The 17,346-nt window shown below is 43.9% G+C and overlaps 1 protein-coding gene across 1 annotated transcript; it reads left to right on the top strand.

The window, feature by feature from the left end:
- Window positions 1–12,879: 12,879 nt before the first annotated feature.
- On the top strand, window positions 12,880–16,232 carry LOC130357902 (protein spinster homolog 1-like). Its single transcript, XM_056560655.1, has 2 exons — window positions 12,880–13,151; window positions 14,677–16,232. Exon 2 carries the CDS (start codon window positions 14,702–14,704, stop codon window positions 16,211–16,213), a length of 1,512 nt encoding a protein of 503 aa, XP_056416630.1. The 5' UTR covers window positions 12,880–13,151; window positions 14,677–14,701; the 3' UTR covers window positions 16,214–16,232.
- The last annotated feature ends 1,114 nt before the right edge of the window (window positions 16,233–17,346 follow it).

Genomic DNA, 17,346 nt, shown 5'->3' with positions numbered 1-17,346 from the left:
CTTTGCTGCTGTTCCTGTGAAACACCTAAAGGGTTAACAAACTTTCTGAATGTCATTTTGAATAGTTTGAGGGGTGCAGTTTCTATAATGGGGTAATTTGTGGGGTATTTCTCACAAAAGGCCCCTCAACTCCCTTTCAAACTTAACTGGTCCCTTAAAAAAATTCAGATTATTTATTTTTCGTGAAAATTGCTGCTATACTTTGAACCCATCTAATGTCTTCAAAAAGTAAAAAATATTTTAACTTTATGAATTTTGGAATGTCCATTTTCTTTACAAGAAAGAGTTTCAAAGTTCAAAAAATGCTAAATTTTCTAAATTTTCATGACATTTTGGTATTTTTTTTTTTACCAAGAAAGGATGCAAGTAATGATGAAAATTTACCACTATGGTAAAGTAGAATATGCCACGAAAAAACTATCTCGGAATCAGGATTAAAGGTAGAAGCATCCCAGAGTTATTAATATACAGTGGGGATCAAAAGTTTGGGCACCCTAGGTAAAAAATTGTATTAATGTGCATAAAGAAGCCAAGGAAAGATGGAAAAATCTCCAAAATCAAATGACAGATTAGGCATTCTTATGATATGTCAAAAAAAGTTAGATTTTATTTCCATCATTTACACTTTCAAAATAACAGAAAACAGAAAAATGGTGTCTGCAAAAGTTTGGGCACCCTGCAGAGTTAATATCTTGTACTGTCCCCTTTGGCAAGTATCACAGCTTGTAAATTTTTTTTGTAGCCAGCCAAGAGTCTTTCAATTCTTGTTTGAGGTATTTTTGCCCATTCTTCCTTACAAAAGTCTTCCAGTTGTTTGAGATTTCTGGGCTGTCTGTCACGCACTGCTCTTTTAAGGTCTATCCATAGATTTTCAATTGTGTTGAGGTCAGGAGATTGTGAAGCCCATGGCAAAACCTTCAGTTTATGCCTCTTGATGTAATCCCCCGTGGATTTCGAGGTGTGTTTAGGATCATTATCCATTTGTAGAAGCCATCCTCTCTTTAACTTCAGCTTTTTCACAGATGGCATCAATTTAGCATCCAAAATTTGCTGAAATTTTATTGAATCAATTTTTCCTTCTACTCGTGAGATGTTCCCTGTTCCACTGGCTGCAATACAACCCCAAAGCATGATTGATCCACCCCCACGCTTAACAGTTGGACAGAGGTTCTTTTCATTAAACTCTGTTCCCCTTCTTCTCCAAACGTACCTTTGTTCATTCCGGCCAAAAAGTTACATTTTAACCTCATCGGTTTTCAGAACTTGTTTACAAAATGCATCAGGCTTGTCTATATGTTCATTTTCAAAGTTCTAACGATGATTTTTGTGGTGAGGACGTAGAAGAGGTTTTCTTCTGATGACTCTTCCATGAAAACCATATTTGTACAATTATATCTTTATAGTGGAATAGTGTACCACAACTCCAGTGTCTGCCAGATCTTTCTGGAGGGATTGTGCAGTCAAACGTGGGTTTTGAATTGTTTTTCTCACAATCCTGCAAGCTGTTCTGTCTGATATTTTCTTGGTCTTCCAGATCTTGCTTTAAATGGGTACTCCGGTGAAAAACTTTTTCTTTTAAATCAACTGGTGCCAGAAAGTTAAACAGATTTGCAAATTACTTCTATCAAAAAATCTTAATCCTTCCTGTACTTATTAGCTGCTGAATACTACAGCGGAAATTCTTTTCTTTTTGAAACACAGAGCTGTCTGCTGACATCACGAGCACAGTGCTCTCTGCTGACATCTCTGTTCATTTTAGGAAGTGTCCAGAACAGCATATGTTTGCTATGGGGATTTCCTTTGACTCTGGACAGTTCCTAAAATGGACAGAGATGTCAGCAGAGAGCAGTGTGCTCGTGATGTCAGCAGACAGCTCTGTGTTTCAAATGGAAAAGAATTTCCACTGTAGTATTCAGCAGCTAATAAGTACAGGAAGGATTAAGATTTTTTATAAGTTTTACTATAAAATTCTGGTATATATATATAATATATATATATATATATAAAACAATTGTAGTTTCCCCCACAGAGGGCCCTTGTGGAGGGGATAAACAATATATATCTCACAATAAAATATTTAAGAATATTAAAAATTAATAGAATTGATAGAATTCATCACTGATGCATAAACTGTATTAAATGGGTTACCTTATTTTTCGCCGTATAAGACGCACTTTTTCAGCGGGAGTCAGCGGTAAGTACAGAGGCTGCGGCGGTGCGGTACAGCGCTGACTACCCGCTCCCCACCCGCAGCAGCCTCATGACCGCCGGTGAATTTTTCACCTCACACCGGCTATGTTTATTGCCCCACGCCTGGAACATACAGTTCTAGGCGCCAGGCAGGTGAATTACTAATAACTGTATACTAAAAACCAGGGTGCCTCCAGCTGTTGTGAAACTACAACTCCCAGCATGCCCGGACCGGCAAAGGCTGTCCGGGCATGCTGGTAGTTGTAGTTTCACAACAGCTGGAGGCCCCCTGGTTTTTAGTATACATGAATTAGTTTTTACCTGCTCTGGCCGGCCCCTGCCTGCAGCCGCACACAGGATAGGTTTTCCTATGCCGGACATCCCTGTGTCCCAAAAAATCTTTTTGGGACATAAGGATGTCCGCGGGTCACTAACCGTTCCCTGGCCGATGCGCGTCCTCCTCCGGTCCTCCTGCGGTCTTCCTGCGATCTTCCGCCTCTCTATGGTTGTACGCACGGGACCTCAGTGACATCCCATGCGTACAACCATAGAGGCGCAGGAGGACCGGAGGAAGACGCGCGCTGGCCGGGGCCCGGTGAGTGACTGGTGGCGCGTAATCGTCAGTGTTCCGGTCACCGCTCCTCCGGTCCCGGCACCTACTGCTATGGTCCATAGGCCATAGCAGTAGATTGTGACACCGGGCCAGAGGAGCGGTGACCGGAACACTGTGGGGGCAGCACACAGACATACAGCCTCCAGCCGTACACTGTATATGGCTAGAAGCTGTATGTCTGTTTGGGGGAGCTGCCTACCATTGTGGGGGAACTATACTGCCAACTATTGTGGGGGGGGGGGCTGCCTACCATTGTGGGGGAACTATACTGCCAACCATTGTGGGGGGGGGGGAGCTGTCTACCATTGTGGGGGAACTATACTGCCAACTATTGTGGGGGAACTATACTGCCAACCATTGTGGGGGGGGGGGGGGGGGGGGGAGAGCTGCCTACCATTGTGGGAAAACTATACTGCCAACTATTGTGGGGGGAATATACTGCCAACCATTGTGGGGGGGGGGGGGGGAGCTGCCTACCATTGTGGGAAAACTATACTGCCAACTATTGTGGGGGGAATATACTGCCAACCATTGTGGGGGGGGGGGGGGGGGGGGAGCTGCCTACCATTGTGGGGGAACTATACTGCCAACTATTGTGGGGGAACTATCATAGGCGTGCGCAGCCTATTGCATTAGGGTGTGCACTTCAAAGCACAAACTCACTCCGCGCACGCGTGTTTATGTATATATATATATATATATATATATACATATACATATATATATATACATATACACATACACACACACACACACACTCTTGCTTGCATAGTGTAGGAGGATTGGATCCAGGGCCGGTTTTAGGCTTAGCGTGGCCCTGGGCAAAATCAGAAGTGGGGTCCCAAAAGTTGTAATAGTGCACTAATCAGATTAGCACATTTTTGGTCACTTCAAATACCATAAAAAATATCTAAAAAGCAAAAAAAAAAAAATGGTACCGATAAAAACTACAAATCACAGCGCTAAAAATGACCTCATACATCCCCATATACAGAAAAATAAAACTGCTATAGGGATCAGAATAGTACAATTTTATATTTTTGTATACACATTAGGTTGGCAGCATAGTTCCCCCACATTAGGTTGGCAGTATAAATCTCCCACATTAGGATGGAAATATATTTCCCCCACATTAGGTTGGAAATATATTTCCCCCACATTAGGTTGGCAGTATAGTTCCCCCCACATTAGGTTAGTAGTACAGTTCCCCCACATTAGGTTGGCAGTATAGTTCCCCACATTAGGTTAGTAGTACAGTTCCCCCACATTAGGTTGGCAGCATAGTTCCCCCACATTAGGTTGGCAGTATAGTTCCCCCACATTAGGATGGAAATATATTTCACCCACATTAGGTTGGCAGTATAGTTCCCCCACATTAGGTTAGTAGTACAGTTCCCCCACATTAGGTTGGCAGTATAGTTCCCCCACATTAGGTTAGTAGTACAGTTCCCCCACATTAGGTTGGCAGTATAGTTCCCCCACATTAGGTTAGCAGTACAGTTCCCCCACATTAGGTTGGCAGTATAGTTTGACCACATTAGGTGCAGTACAGTTCCCCCACATTAGGTGCAATATAGTTCCCCCACATTAGGTGCAATATAGTTCCCCCACATTAGGTGCAGTATAGTTATAATTGTAGGAAGGAGAGCAAGTCTAGAATTTACCATGAGGCTTACGGGACTAATTCTACCCCTGATCTTATATTTGCCAAGGAGTTCAATGGGCGGAGCCAAAGGGTTGTCAAAATTAGGTTTTGCCTAGAGTGTCAAAAATCCATGCACCAGCCCTGACTAGACCTCCCACATGTGTGTATGTTTGCTGGTGTTTATAGGGATGCATTTGATGTGGATTTGAAAAAAAAATTGTAAGTTGAATGGTAAAACTCATGTTTTTCTTTACTTGGCAAACAGAAGAACGCTTTTACTATAAGATGGTGGCACAGAGGGGGGAAAACCAGATTGGTTGAAAAAGTGATGTGGCACCCAGCAAGCTTGGAGCAGTGTGCACGTTGTAGTTTTGGGTCTGCAGCTGACCCAAAACTAGGACTCCCAGCATGTTGCACCATAATGTAAATTGTACTCCTATATAGTGCAAGATATGTGGAGTTGTAGTTTTGGTCATCATAGATTGTATCAGGGCATGCTGGGAATTGTAGTTGGTAACCGCACCTCCCCGCATTTCATTCCTTCAAGGAATGCAATGCTGGGATTTGCAGTTACCAAGTACAATTCCCAGCATGCCCTGATACAATATATGGTGACCAAAACTACAACTCCCATTATGTTGCACTATACTATAATATAGGTTATGTGGTGCTACATGCTGGGGGGAGCTGTAGTTTTGGGTCAGCTGCAGAGATATAGACTGGAATCTGGAAATTTCTTGATCCAGATTCCAGCCTATATCTCTGCAGCTGAACCGAAACTACAGCTCCCCCCAGCATGAAGCACCATATAACCTATATTATAGTATAGTGCAACATAATGGGAGTTGTAGTTTTGGGTCAGCTGCAAAACCATAAGCTGTATCAGGGCATGCTGGGCATTACAGATAGTAACTGGAACTCCCAGCATGCCCTGATACAATCTTGGTCTGCTCTGCAGCTTTCCCAAAATTAATGCATTGCTTCCCCAGGACTCAGGAGTATAGTGCAACATAATGGGAGTTGTAGTTTTGGGTCCGCTGCAAAACCATAGACTGTATCAGGCTGATGCAGCCTATGGTTTTGCCGCTGACCCAAAACTAATTTTGGGACAGCTGCAGAGCAGACCGAGATTGTATCAGAGCATGATGGGAGTTGCAGTTAATACTAACTGTAATGCCCAGCATACCCTAATACTATCAGTGCATGCTGGGCGTTACAGTAGTAACTGCAACTCCCAGCATGCAACTCCCAGTATGCCCTGACCCAGGGGCGGACACAGACAACAGAGGGCCCCTGTGCAAAGAATATGCCTGCCCCCCCCCCCCCACCCCACCCAGCTAATATGTTTGCTAGGTAAGCAGGTAGTACGTTTGCAAGTAGTAAATTAGGTAAGTAGAACATTCTCCAAGTAGGTAGGCAAGTAATAAGTTTGCAAGTTATTTAGGCAGGTAGTAAGTTCAGTTGGTAGAAAGGCAAGTAAAAGGTTTGCCGCTAGGTAGGTAGGTTACCGTATATACTTGAGTATAAGCTGACCCGAATATAAGCCGAGGCCCCTAATTTCACCCCAAAATCCCAGGAAAAGTTATTGACTCGAGTATAAGCCTAGGGTGGGAAATACATCATCCCCCCCTGTCATCATCCAGACCCCCGTCATTAACACCCTCATCATCATCACCCTGTCATCATCCCCCTGTCATCATCCCCCCTTCATCATCACTGCCTGTCATCATCCCCCCTTCATCATCCCACACCCCCCCTTCATCATCCCCTTGTCATTATCCCCTTGTCATCATCCCACACCCCCCTTCATCATCCCCTTGTCATCATCCCCACCCCCTTCATCATCCCCTTGTCATCATCCCACACGCCCCCTTCATCATCCCCTTGTCATCATCCCCTTGTCATCATCCCCACCCCCTTCATCATCCCCTTGTCATCATCCTCTTGTCATCATCCCACACCCCCCTTCATCTTCCCCCTGTCATCATCCCACACACCCCCCTTCATCATCCCCTTGTCATAATCCCCCCCTTCATCATCCCCTTGTCATCATCACCACATGTCATCATCATCACCGCTTGTCAATGTCTGATACAGTGGTCTTCAACCTGCGGACCTCCAGATGTTTCAAAACTACAACTCCCAGCAAGCCCGGGCAGCCATCGGCTGTCCGGGCTTGCTGGGAGTTGCAGTTTTGAAACCTCTGGAGGTCCGCAGGTTGAAGACCACTGCGGCCTCCGACATCATCCAGCCCCCTCTCACCCCCTTTAGTTCTGTACTCACCTCCGCTCGGCGCTGGTCCGGTGCTGCAGGACTGTCCGGTGGGGAGGTCGTCCGGTGGGATAGTGGTTCCGGGCTGCCATCTTCACCGGGGGGCCTCTTCTCCGCGCTTCGGGACCAAAATAGAGGCGTTGCCTTGACGATGACGCAGAGGGACGTTGGTAATGAACGTACCTCTGCGTCGTCGTCAAGGCAATGTGACTATTCCGGGCCCGAAGCGCGGAGAAGAGGCCCCCCCGATGAAGATGGCAGCCCGGAACCACTATCCCACCGGACGACCTCCCCAATGGACAGTCCTGCAGCACCGGACCAGCGCCGAACTAAAGGGGGTGAGAGGGGCTGGAGGATGTCGAAGGCCGCAGTGGTCTTCAACCTGCGGACCTCCAGAGGTTTCAAAACTACAGCCCGGACAGCCGATGGCTGCCCGGGCTTGCTGGGAGTTGTAGTTTTGAAACCTCTGGAGGTCCGCAGGTTGAAGACCACTGAGGGCGGAGAGTTCACTCGAGTATAAGCCGAGGGGGGTGTTTTCAGCACGAAAAATCGTGCTGAAAAACTCGGCTTATACTCGAGTATATACGGTATACGTTTGTTAGGTAGGCAGGAAAAGCATTTGCTAGGTAGGTAATATGTTTGGTTGGTAGGTAGGCAGGTATATGTTTGGTTGGTAGGTGGGTGGCCACGTTACATTTGGTAGGTAGGCCCTTAGTCCAGTGTTTTCCAAACAGGATTTGGCTGTTTGGGCATGCTGGGAGTTGTAGTTTTGCAACAGCTGGAGGCACTTAGGTTGGGTAACACTGGACTAAGGGCCCAACTACCCACCAAAATGCCACCTTCTGCTGCAAAACTCTAACTTCCAGCTTAAAACTGTCTGGGAGTTGTAGTTTTGCAACAGATGGAGAGACAATGTTTCGAAAACACTGCCGTAGTTAGTGTTTCCCAACCTGGGGGCCTCCAGCTGTTGCAAAACTACAACTCCCAGCATGCCCGGACAGTCTTAAGCTGGGAGTTAGAGTTTTTCAACAGCTGGAGGCACCCAGGTTGGAAAACAATGGACTAAGGACCTACCTACCAAACCTGAGTGTCTCCAGCTGTTGCAGAACTATAACTACCAGCATGCCTGGACAGCTAAAGACTGTCAGGGGAATGCTGGGAGTTGTAGTTTTGCAACAGCTGGAAGTCCCCAGGTTGGAAAATACTGACTAAGGCAGTGTTTTCAAAACAGTGTCTCTCCAGGTGGTCCAAAACTACAACTCCCAGCATTCCCGGACAGTCTCTAGCTGTCAAGGCATGCTGGAAGTTATAGTTTTGCAACAGCTGGAGGCACACTTATTTGTAAACACTGGTGTAACACTGGAGGCACACTGATTTGTAAAACTGGTGCTGAAACAATGATGACACTGAGCGCACCGTGATTCACTGACCTGGAGGAAAAGCAGAAGGCGGCGAACAGAGAACGGGACACCAATATTGGAGCAACCGGGGAGCATAGACAGTTGAGTTAGTTTCTTTTGGAATAATTTTCATCCCTGGCACAGTGGATAAAACTAAAATAAAATACTACAAAATCCAGCACGTAGAAGTAAAACATCCGTCTTTATTCATGGTTCTTCCTTAAAAGCCTTCAAGGTGGCAGACAAACCATGAACATATCAAAAATATGAAATATTGCACAAACAGAGGGGGGTCCCAAGCATGGCTGACGCGTTTCTGATCTATCGATCCTTACTCATAGTTTGTAGATCCTCAAATGAGGCACCCTTATATACTCCAGGGCATTTTCCCCATTCCCACAGGAAGGGGAGGGACAGGTCCACATCACATGTGTGCGTGATTAAAACCAAAACAAAAACATGGGACCAAACACAGATAAATTATTCGGAGACATATCAGTAATGTAATATTAAATCTGTTTTGCTATTTAGACCATGGGGTTGAATGCAATTCAAAATATAAATCCACATGATTTCCCTATTGTGGAGGGATCGATTACGGTCACCTCCCCTTTTATTTAGCTTCACCTTCTCAATGCCTGAGAACCTGAGGGAAGTGGTGTCTGAATTATGACATATTAGAAAATGTTTAGATATGTTAGAAATGTTCGAGCTTAAAGGGCCAGCAGCATGTCTAATGTGCTCTTGCATGCGTTTTTTAAGGGACCTTTTGGTGGAACCCACATATGTTAAGTGACATTGTGTGCGCATGATTTTATATACAACAAAAGTGCTATCACAGTTTATAAAGTTGTGAATGACATGGCATTTGCCATCTACCGTACCTTCTATTTTCTGGCATTTTTCGGCAAAGGGACATACCACACACCGCGATTTACCGCACTTGTGGAAGCCCTTGGTGCTAATCCACTGGGTGGTAACACTAGCCGTGTCCACCATACTGGGAACAAGGAGATTGGATAGAGTAGGTGCGCGCCTTGCTGCCAATCTCACACCTGACTTTATAATCTCCCCTACCGTGGGATCTGTTGATAGCAAAGGTAAGTGTTTAATTACAATGCGTGTGATGTCATTAAATTCTGGACTGTACGTGGTGACAAATGTAGGACAATCTTGTGATTCAGTTGGTTGCTTACTTGTTAAAAGGGATTTTCGATCCATAGGATCCACTCTCGACCGAGCTTTTTTCAAGAGCCACCCAGGGTAACCTCGAGCCGCCAGGCGTGTGCATGCTGCATCAGCTTCCCTGCGGTACACCTCGGCGGAAGAACTGTTCCGCTTAATTCGTATAAGTTCACCTACTGGTATGGCTCTTACTGTTTGTTTGGAATGGCATGAATTCGCCCTTAGGATGGTATTGCCTGATATCTTTTTTCTGTAAGGATCAACCTCAATTTTATTTGTATCAGGGTTGCCACGTAATATGACATCCAAAAAGGGGGTTTCACTTTTACACCATGTGTGGGTAAACGTAAGATTGAACCGATAATTATTGATATATGTCATGAATGCATCAACGGTCAGATGGTCGGACGACCAAATGATGACCACATCGTCTACATACCTCCCATACCATGCGAGGCATGTGGAAAATGGATTGGTGTCAGAGAAAATTAACTGCTCCTCCCACCAAAAAACAAAAAGCTTAGCCCGAGCTTGTGATGACTTTGCTCCCATTGAAGCACCCGGGCGCTGCAAATAAAAATTGTTACCAAACATAAAATAATTGTGTTTTAACACAAAATTTACCACCTCAATAATGTAATGTCTCAAATCCACAGAATATTTAGAAAATCTCATCAGTATATCCGAGATAGCTGATAATGCCAGGTTTTGCGGAATACTGGAATAGAGCGATTCAATGTCGCAAGTAAGCCACGACAGAGAATCGCTCCATGTGAATTCATCCATGATTTTTAGCAAGTGCTTAGTGTCCTTGATATAACTTGGGCATTGCATAACCAGAGGTTGCAGTACTGAGTCCAACCACTCGCATAGGTGCTCGTTAAGGGATCCGATCCCCGCCACGATCGGACGCATCAGCTGCGGGAATCGATCCTTATGCAGCTTGGGTAGCGAGTGGAAGATAGGAATAATTGGAGCAGGCACGAAAATATAATCCACTTCTTTTTGGGTCAAAATAGATCTGGCTTTCCCCTCTTCCAACAGAGTCAACAGTTCTTTTTTAAAAGGTTCAGTGGGATCCCCACAAAGTTTAAGGTAAGTTTTATCATCAGATAGTAGATTTTCATTTAAATTGATATACAGTCCCGTGTCCATACATACTACCGAGCCGCCTTTATCGGCGGATCGGATCGTCAAATTTTTGTTTTTCTTTAATTTCTTTATGGCAGCAGCCTCCTTTTTATTCAAATTAGGACGAGTTGTATTGGACATTACTTTTGATTGTAGATTAACCAAATCTTTCATGATAAGGTCCTGGAACCAATCAAAAATTGCTGGTCTGGTCTGTATGGGGTAAAAATTTTGGTTTTTAGGGGAGAAGGTATGTGCAGTATTCACTTCATCACAAATTGATATCCCACTATTTTCAAGGAGACAGAGATCTCTAAAAGCAATTTGTTCTGCTAACGTATGCATTAGTGGTAAATCAGGGTTTATAGAAAGGTGGGTCCGATGGTTCATCAGCATTTTCCACAAAAAAATGTTTCTTAACTGTTAAAGTTCTCACAAATTTATTTATATCCAATATTGTCCGATAAACATCAAAATGATGTGTAGGAGAGAAACCCAGTCCTTTCCACAGGACCGAGGTTTCTTCATCTGTAATGATTTGTGCAGAAATGTTAATGACTTGAAAATCCTCTTTTATTACTTTTTCCGTTTGTCCTTGTTACGTTCCGAAGCTCTTCTTCCTATGTTTTCTGCCACCGCGCCTTCCTCGTTTTTTGACTGTCTTCTCGCATTGCGATTCTTGTGAGTGTTCACATATTGCGGTTCTGAGTCCCCGCTAGTGTCCGTGGTATCTGAACAATCTGAATTTTCAGTAAACTCCTGGTCAGAAGAACTAAATTCACATGGAGCGATTCTCTGTCGTGGCTTACTTGTGACATTGAATCGCTCTATTACAGTATTCCGAAAAACCTGGCATTATCAGCTATCTCGGATATACTGATGAGATTTTCTAAATATTCTGTGGATTTGAGACATTACATTATTGAGGTGGTAAATTTTGTGTTAAAACACAATTATTTTATGTTTGGTAACAATTTTTATTTGCAGCGCACGGGTGCTTCAATGGGAGCAAAGTCATCACCAGCTCGGGCTAACCTTTTTGCTTTTTGGTGGGAGGAGCAGTTTATTTTTTCTGACACCAATCCATTTTCCACATGCCTCGCATGGTATGGGAGGTATGTAGACGATGTGGTCATCATTTGGTCGTCCGACCATCTGACCGTTGATGCATTCATGACATATATCAATAATAATCGGTTCAATCTTAAAGGGGTATTCCAGGCAAAAACATTTTTATATATATATCAACTGGCACCAGAAAGTTAAACAGATTTGTAAATTACTTCTATTAAAAAATCTTAACCCTTTCAGTACTTATGAGCTTCTGAAGTTAAGGTTGTTATTTTCTGTCTAAGTGCTCTCTGATGACACCTGTCTCGGGAAACGCCCAGTTTAGAAGAGGTTTGCTATGGGGATTTGCTTCTAAACTGGGCGTTTCCCGAGACAGGTGTCATCAGAGAGCACTTAGACAGAAAAGAACAACCTTAACTTCAGAAGGTCATAAGTACTGAAAGGATTAAGATTTTTTAATAGAAGTAATTTACAAATCTGTTTAACTTTCTGGAGCCAGTTGATATATAAAAAAAAGTTTTGGCCTGGAATACCCCTTTAAGTCCCAGGATGCCCTTGGTCCTAGTGGGGTTAAAAGGTCAAAAGATTAAAATATATAAACTAAGAAGACACTGTGAAATACGGGGATATACTCGGCAGGCCTAGAGAAATATTTTTCTAAAAGATGTTTTTATGTACTTGATGTATTTCTAGGTGTATATTAATAAATAAATATATATATATATATATATATATATATATATATATATATATATATATGTCAAAGAAGAAAGCCGCACTCCTAAAGCGTGAGTAGGTGCCTCCAGCTAGGATCCAGGTCCAGGATCCTGCATATGTAGTTCCAAGGAAAATGCTGTGGCACTCAAGGTATGGTGAAAAAATGAAAACTATTTATTCATCCCAAATGTGCAAAGAGCAACGTTTCAATGGTCTCACACCATCATTATCAAGTGGCTTCATAATGATGGTGTGAGACCATCGAAACGTCGCTCTTTGCACATTTGGGATGAATAAATAGTTTTCATTTTTTCACCATACCTTGAGTGCAACAGCATTTTCCTTGGAACTACGTATGCAGAATCCTGGACACGGACCCTAGCTGGAGGCACCTACTCACGCTTGGAACTATATATATATATATATATATATATATATATATATATATATATATATACACACAAATCCAAAAATATGTTGCAGTCTCTTGTAATACCTTTTTTATTGGACTAACAGAATTTTGTAGAGACAAGCTTTCAGGATTCCTCCCTTTATCAAGTCCAATAGACAAGGACTAATGATCAAAGGACTTGATAAATTATCAGGGAGGAATCCCAAAAGTTTGTCTCTACAAAATTCTGTTAGTCCAATAAAAAAGGTATTACAATCTGCATCACTGGACTAATACGGCTACTCACATTTACTATACAGATATACACATACCTGAAGATGGTTTAGAACCCTGTGATGTCACACATGCTTGTGATGATGTCACCGTAAGCTGTACAAGGAGGTGCGCGCCGGCTGCAGTCTCTTCAGTGTGTTTTGCATTCACAACCTGTGGTGCAAAGTGTTTGTTAGAGAGTTTCTATTTGCGATAGAGAATTCAAGATTTTGACCGTTCCTTGTCTGAAGAGAGAACCACAAGGTAAGTCTCAGCCTCTTCTATTCATACATACACAGGGCTTTTTGTTTGACAGTTTTTTTTTATTGTTGTTGCTTTTTTTTTTAGCAAAAAAAACCAAGAAATTAATTTCCAAAAGATATAACAAAAGTTATATTTCTCATAGCATTGTGACAAGACTTGGCTTAGCCATTAAACATAATAAAACGCACAGATAGTATCATGACCAGAGCTTTTTCTTGCAAAACTGCTAAAATGCAATTATGCCCAAAAAAGCCCCCAAGAAAAAGAGTCCTAATTCATGAAGTTCTAAAAGATATAAGTCTATGAGAAAGATTTGGTGGTGTAGTAAAAGAATGACAGAAAGATTAGGGCAGAAATATAATAGTATATAATAGATTTCTGTGTGTACTAACAATAGAAATACTCCGGGTACTCCGAAAAGGAAAATTTTCAAATCAACTAGTGGCAGAAAGTCATATAGGGGATGGATAGATCCCAATGAGGTGGGGTAGGTTCATTATTGGTAATTGTATATAGCAGGATAGCCCAATTCTATCTACAGTATGAAGTTCACATGGCCCAGTGACCATACAGCCAAGCCCTTATAATCCGCCATTACTAGGACAGATTCAGGGTTGTCAGATATTACTAGGAACGGACAGGTTTAGGGTTATCAGATATTACTAGGACCAGACAGGTTCAGGGTTATCAGATATTACTAGGACCGGACAGGTTCAGGGTTATCAGATATTACTAGGACCGGACAGGTTCAGGGTTATCAGATATTACTAGGACTGGACAGGATCAGGGTTATCAGATATTACTATGACCGGAGAGGTTCAGGGTTATCAGATATTACTATGACCGGAGAGGTTCAGGGTTATCAGATATTACTAGGACCGGACAGGTTCAGGGTTATCAGATATTACTAGGACCAGATAGGTTCAGGGTTATCAGATATTACTAGGACCGGACAGGTTCAGGGCTATCAGATATTACTAGGACCGGACAGGTTCAGGGTTATCAGATATTACTAGGACCGGACAGGTTCAGGGTTATCAGATATTACTAGGACCGGACAGGTTCAGAGTTATCAGATATTACTAGGACCGGACAGGTTCAGGGTTATCAGATATTACTAGGACCGGACAGGTTCAGGATTATCAGATATTACTAGGACCGGACAGGTTCAGGGTTATCAGATATTACTAGGACCGGACAGGTTGAGGGTTATCAGATATTACTAGGACCGGACAGGTTCAGGGTTATCAGATATTACTAGGACCGGACAGGTTCAGGGTTATCAGATATTACTAGGACCGGACAGGTTCAGGGTTATCAGACATTGGTAACCTCAGGGAAGACGTCTCCATATAAAACACTTATAGAGAAGCGTCTTCTTCTGAGGCTGCGATGGTCTTAGTGTTATCTTGTGGTTCTGTGCTGGACCTTTCTGCTCTGTATGAAGGATCTATTGTATAATGACAGGAATGATGACATGTTGTCTAATGTGTTCACTTATCTCTCTCTCTCTCTCTCTCTCTAGTGTTTTCAGGCTCTGACCTGTGACCATGGCCTCTTCACAAGACCCATTGCTGAAGGAGGAGGAAGAAGCAATGGAGGACCATAGTGATATGGATGTAGAAAAGGGCGATATCCCTGAGAGGCAGAACCTGCCATCTCTAAGCGTGATGTCCACCGCACGTTCCATCATCACCGTAGTGATCCTCGCCTTTGTCAATTTGCTCATCTATGCAAATCGCTCCAGCGTGGCGGGGGTGCTGCCTTATATACAGAAAGCATATGACACCAATGCTAGTCTGTCCGGCTTATTGAATACATTGTTCATTGGAAGCTACGTGCTGGTCGCACCAATTGCCGGATATTTGGGCGACCACTGTAATAAGAAATATACTGTTTGCGCAGGAGTCATCGTTTGGCTGAGCATGACACTTACCCTGTCATTCATCCCTGACGGGTACTTCCTGCTCTTCCTGCTGACGAGTGGACTGGTTGGAGCCGGAGAGGCGACTTTCTGCACCATCGCCCCCTCCATCATTGCAGACCTTTTTACAAGTGACCAGCGGACCCGCATGCTGAACGTGTTTTACTCCGTCATACCTGTAGGCTGCGGACTAGGATACATCATCGGGCCCAAAGTGACTGATGCAGCAAGGGGCGATTGGCACTGGGCATTTCGGGTCACCCCTGGCCTGGGCCTCATAGCTGTGGCTTTGATGATTTTGGTCACAAAGGAGCTCCCAAGAACGACTACAAACGGGAAGAACAACAAATCCCAGAAGTTTGCCAAATGGGCGACAGATCTGAAAAAACTTTTAAAAAATCGAAGCTTCATGTTAACCACCATGGGATCGACGGCTGTATCCTTCATAGTGGGAGCCATAGGTGTATGGGGTCCGTCATACCTGACCCACGCACGAACGCTCCTACAAGAGAAGGACCCTTGCCGTGCTGAACCGTGTGACTATCACGACATCCTAATATTTGGTGTGGTTACAGTCGTTTCCGGCATTCTGGGAGTTGTAGCAGGGTCAGAGATAAGTAAAAGATATCGCAAATCGAACCCACGGGCGGACCCGCTTGTGTGTGGATGCGCGATGATGCTCTCTGCCCCTTTTCTTCTGTTGGCATTGACTTTTGGCAACATTAGCCTCGTTGCCACCAACATCTTCATCTTCATCGGAGAGACGCTTCTGTCAGTAAATTTCACCCTCATATCTGACATTATACTAAAAGTAGTAACTCCGTGGAGGAGATCTTCAGCCCTGGCCATGCAGATGACAATCTATCACCTCCTAGGTGACGCCGGCAGCCCGTACCTCATCGGCCTGATATCTGACACCTACGAACAAGGATATGCCAAATCCCCTCTTCTGAAATACCGCAGCCTGGAGTATGCCCTCATGACCTGCACCATAATGGCAGTCATCGGAGGGGCCTTCTTCATGGCCACGGCCCTATATATAGAGAGGGACAAAAAAGAAGCAGAGATGGAATCAGAACCTCCGTCATCCTCCTCCTCCTCACTGCTTCCTGCCGATGAGGACCGCGCTTCAGACTGAGGAAAAGTCATTGCTTACCTTTACCTCCTTTACTTCATAAAAAAAAAATTAAGAAAAAAATAACTGCATTTGCTCTATGTTCCACTTTACCCCTTATTCTCTACCCAGGGGCGGACACAGACAGCAGAGGGCCCTTGTGCAAAGAATGTGCCTGTGCCCCCCCCCCCAAAACATCAATTGTTCAGCACCCCCCCTCCATGTGTCACTTACTCAGGTGGACCCCCATATGTCACTTGCTGTATAAGTTTCTAATTATTTATTAAGGCCTCCCATATGCCGCAGCTCATTCAAGCCCCCCACCCCACATTAGGTAGCACAGATTCCCAACATTAGGTAGCATAGATTCCCCACATTAGGTAGCATAGTTTCCTCACATTAGGTAGCATAGTTTCCTCACATTAGGTAGCATATATTCCCTACATTAGGTAGCAGTGTCCCCACATTAGGTAGCATAGTTTGCCCACATTAGGTAGCATAGTTTCCCCACATTAGGTAGCATAGTTTCCCCACAATAGGTAGCACAGATTCCCCACATTAGTTAACATAGTTTCCCCACATTAGGTAGCATAGTTTCCCCACATTAGGTAGCACAGATTCCCCACATTAGGTAACATAGTTTCCCCACATTAGGTAGCATAGTTTCCCCACATTAGGTAGCACAGATTCCCCACATCAGGTAACATAGTTTCCCCACATTAGGTAACATAGTTTTCCCACATTAGGTAGCATAGTTTGCCCACATTAGGTAGCACAGATTCCCCACATTAGGTAACATAGTTTCTCACATTAGGTAGCATAGTTTCCCCACATTAGGTAGCACAGATTCCCCACATTAGGTAACATAGTTTCCCCACATTAGGTAGCATAGTTCCCCACATTAGGTAGCATAGCTTCCCCACATTAGGTAGCATACTTTCCCCACATTAGGTAGCATAGTTTCCCCACATTAGGTAGAACAGATTCCCCACATTAGGTAACATAGTTTCCCCACATTAGGTAGCATAGATTCCTCACATTAGGTAACCATAGCCCCCCCCAAACACACAGACAGACACAGACACACACAGAGACACACTTACCTGCCCTGCACAGCGCTTCTCCTCTCCTGCAGTGGCCTGACAAGGGACGTCACT

This window comes from Hyla sarda, chromosome 2, assembly GCF_029499605.1.
Source record: "Hyla sarda isolate aHylSar1 chromosome 2, aHylSar1.hap1, whole genome shotgun sequence".
Lineage (NCBI taxonomy): Eukaryota > Metazoa > Chordata > Amphibia > Anura > Hylidae > Hyla > Hyla sarda.
Note: the sequence above shows the minus strand (reverse complement) of the source record. Positions and strands in the feature narration are given on the sequence as shown.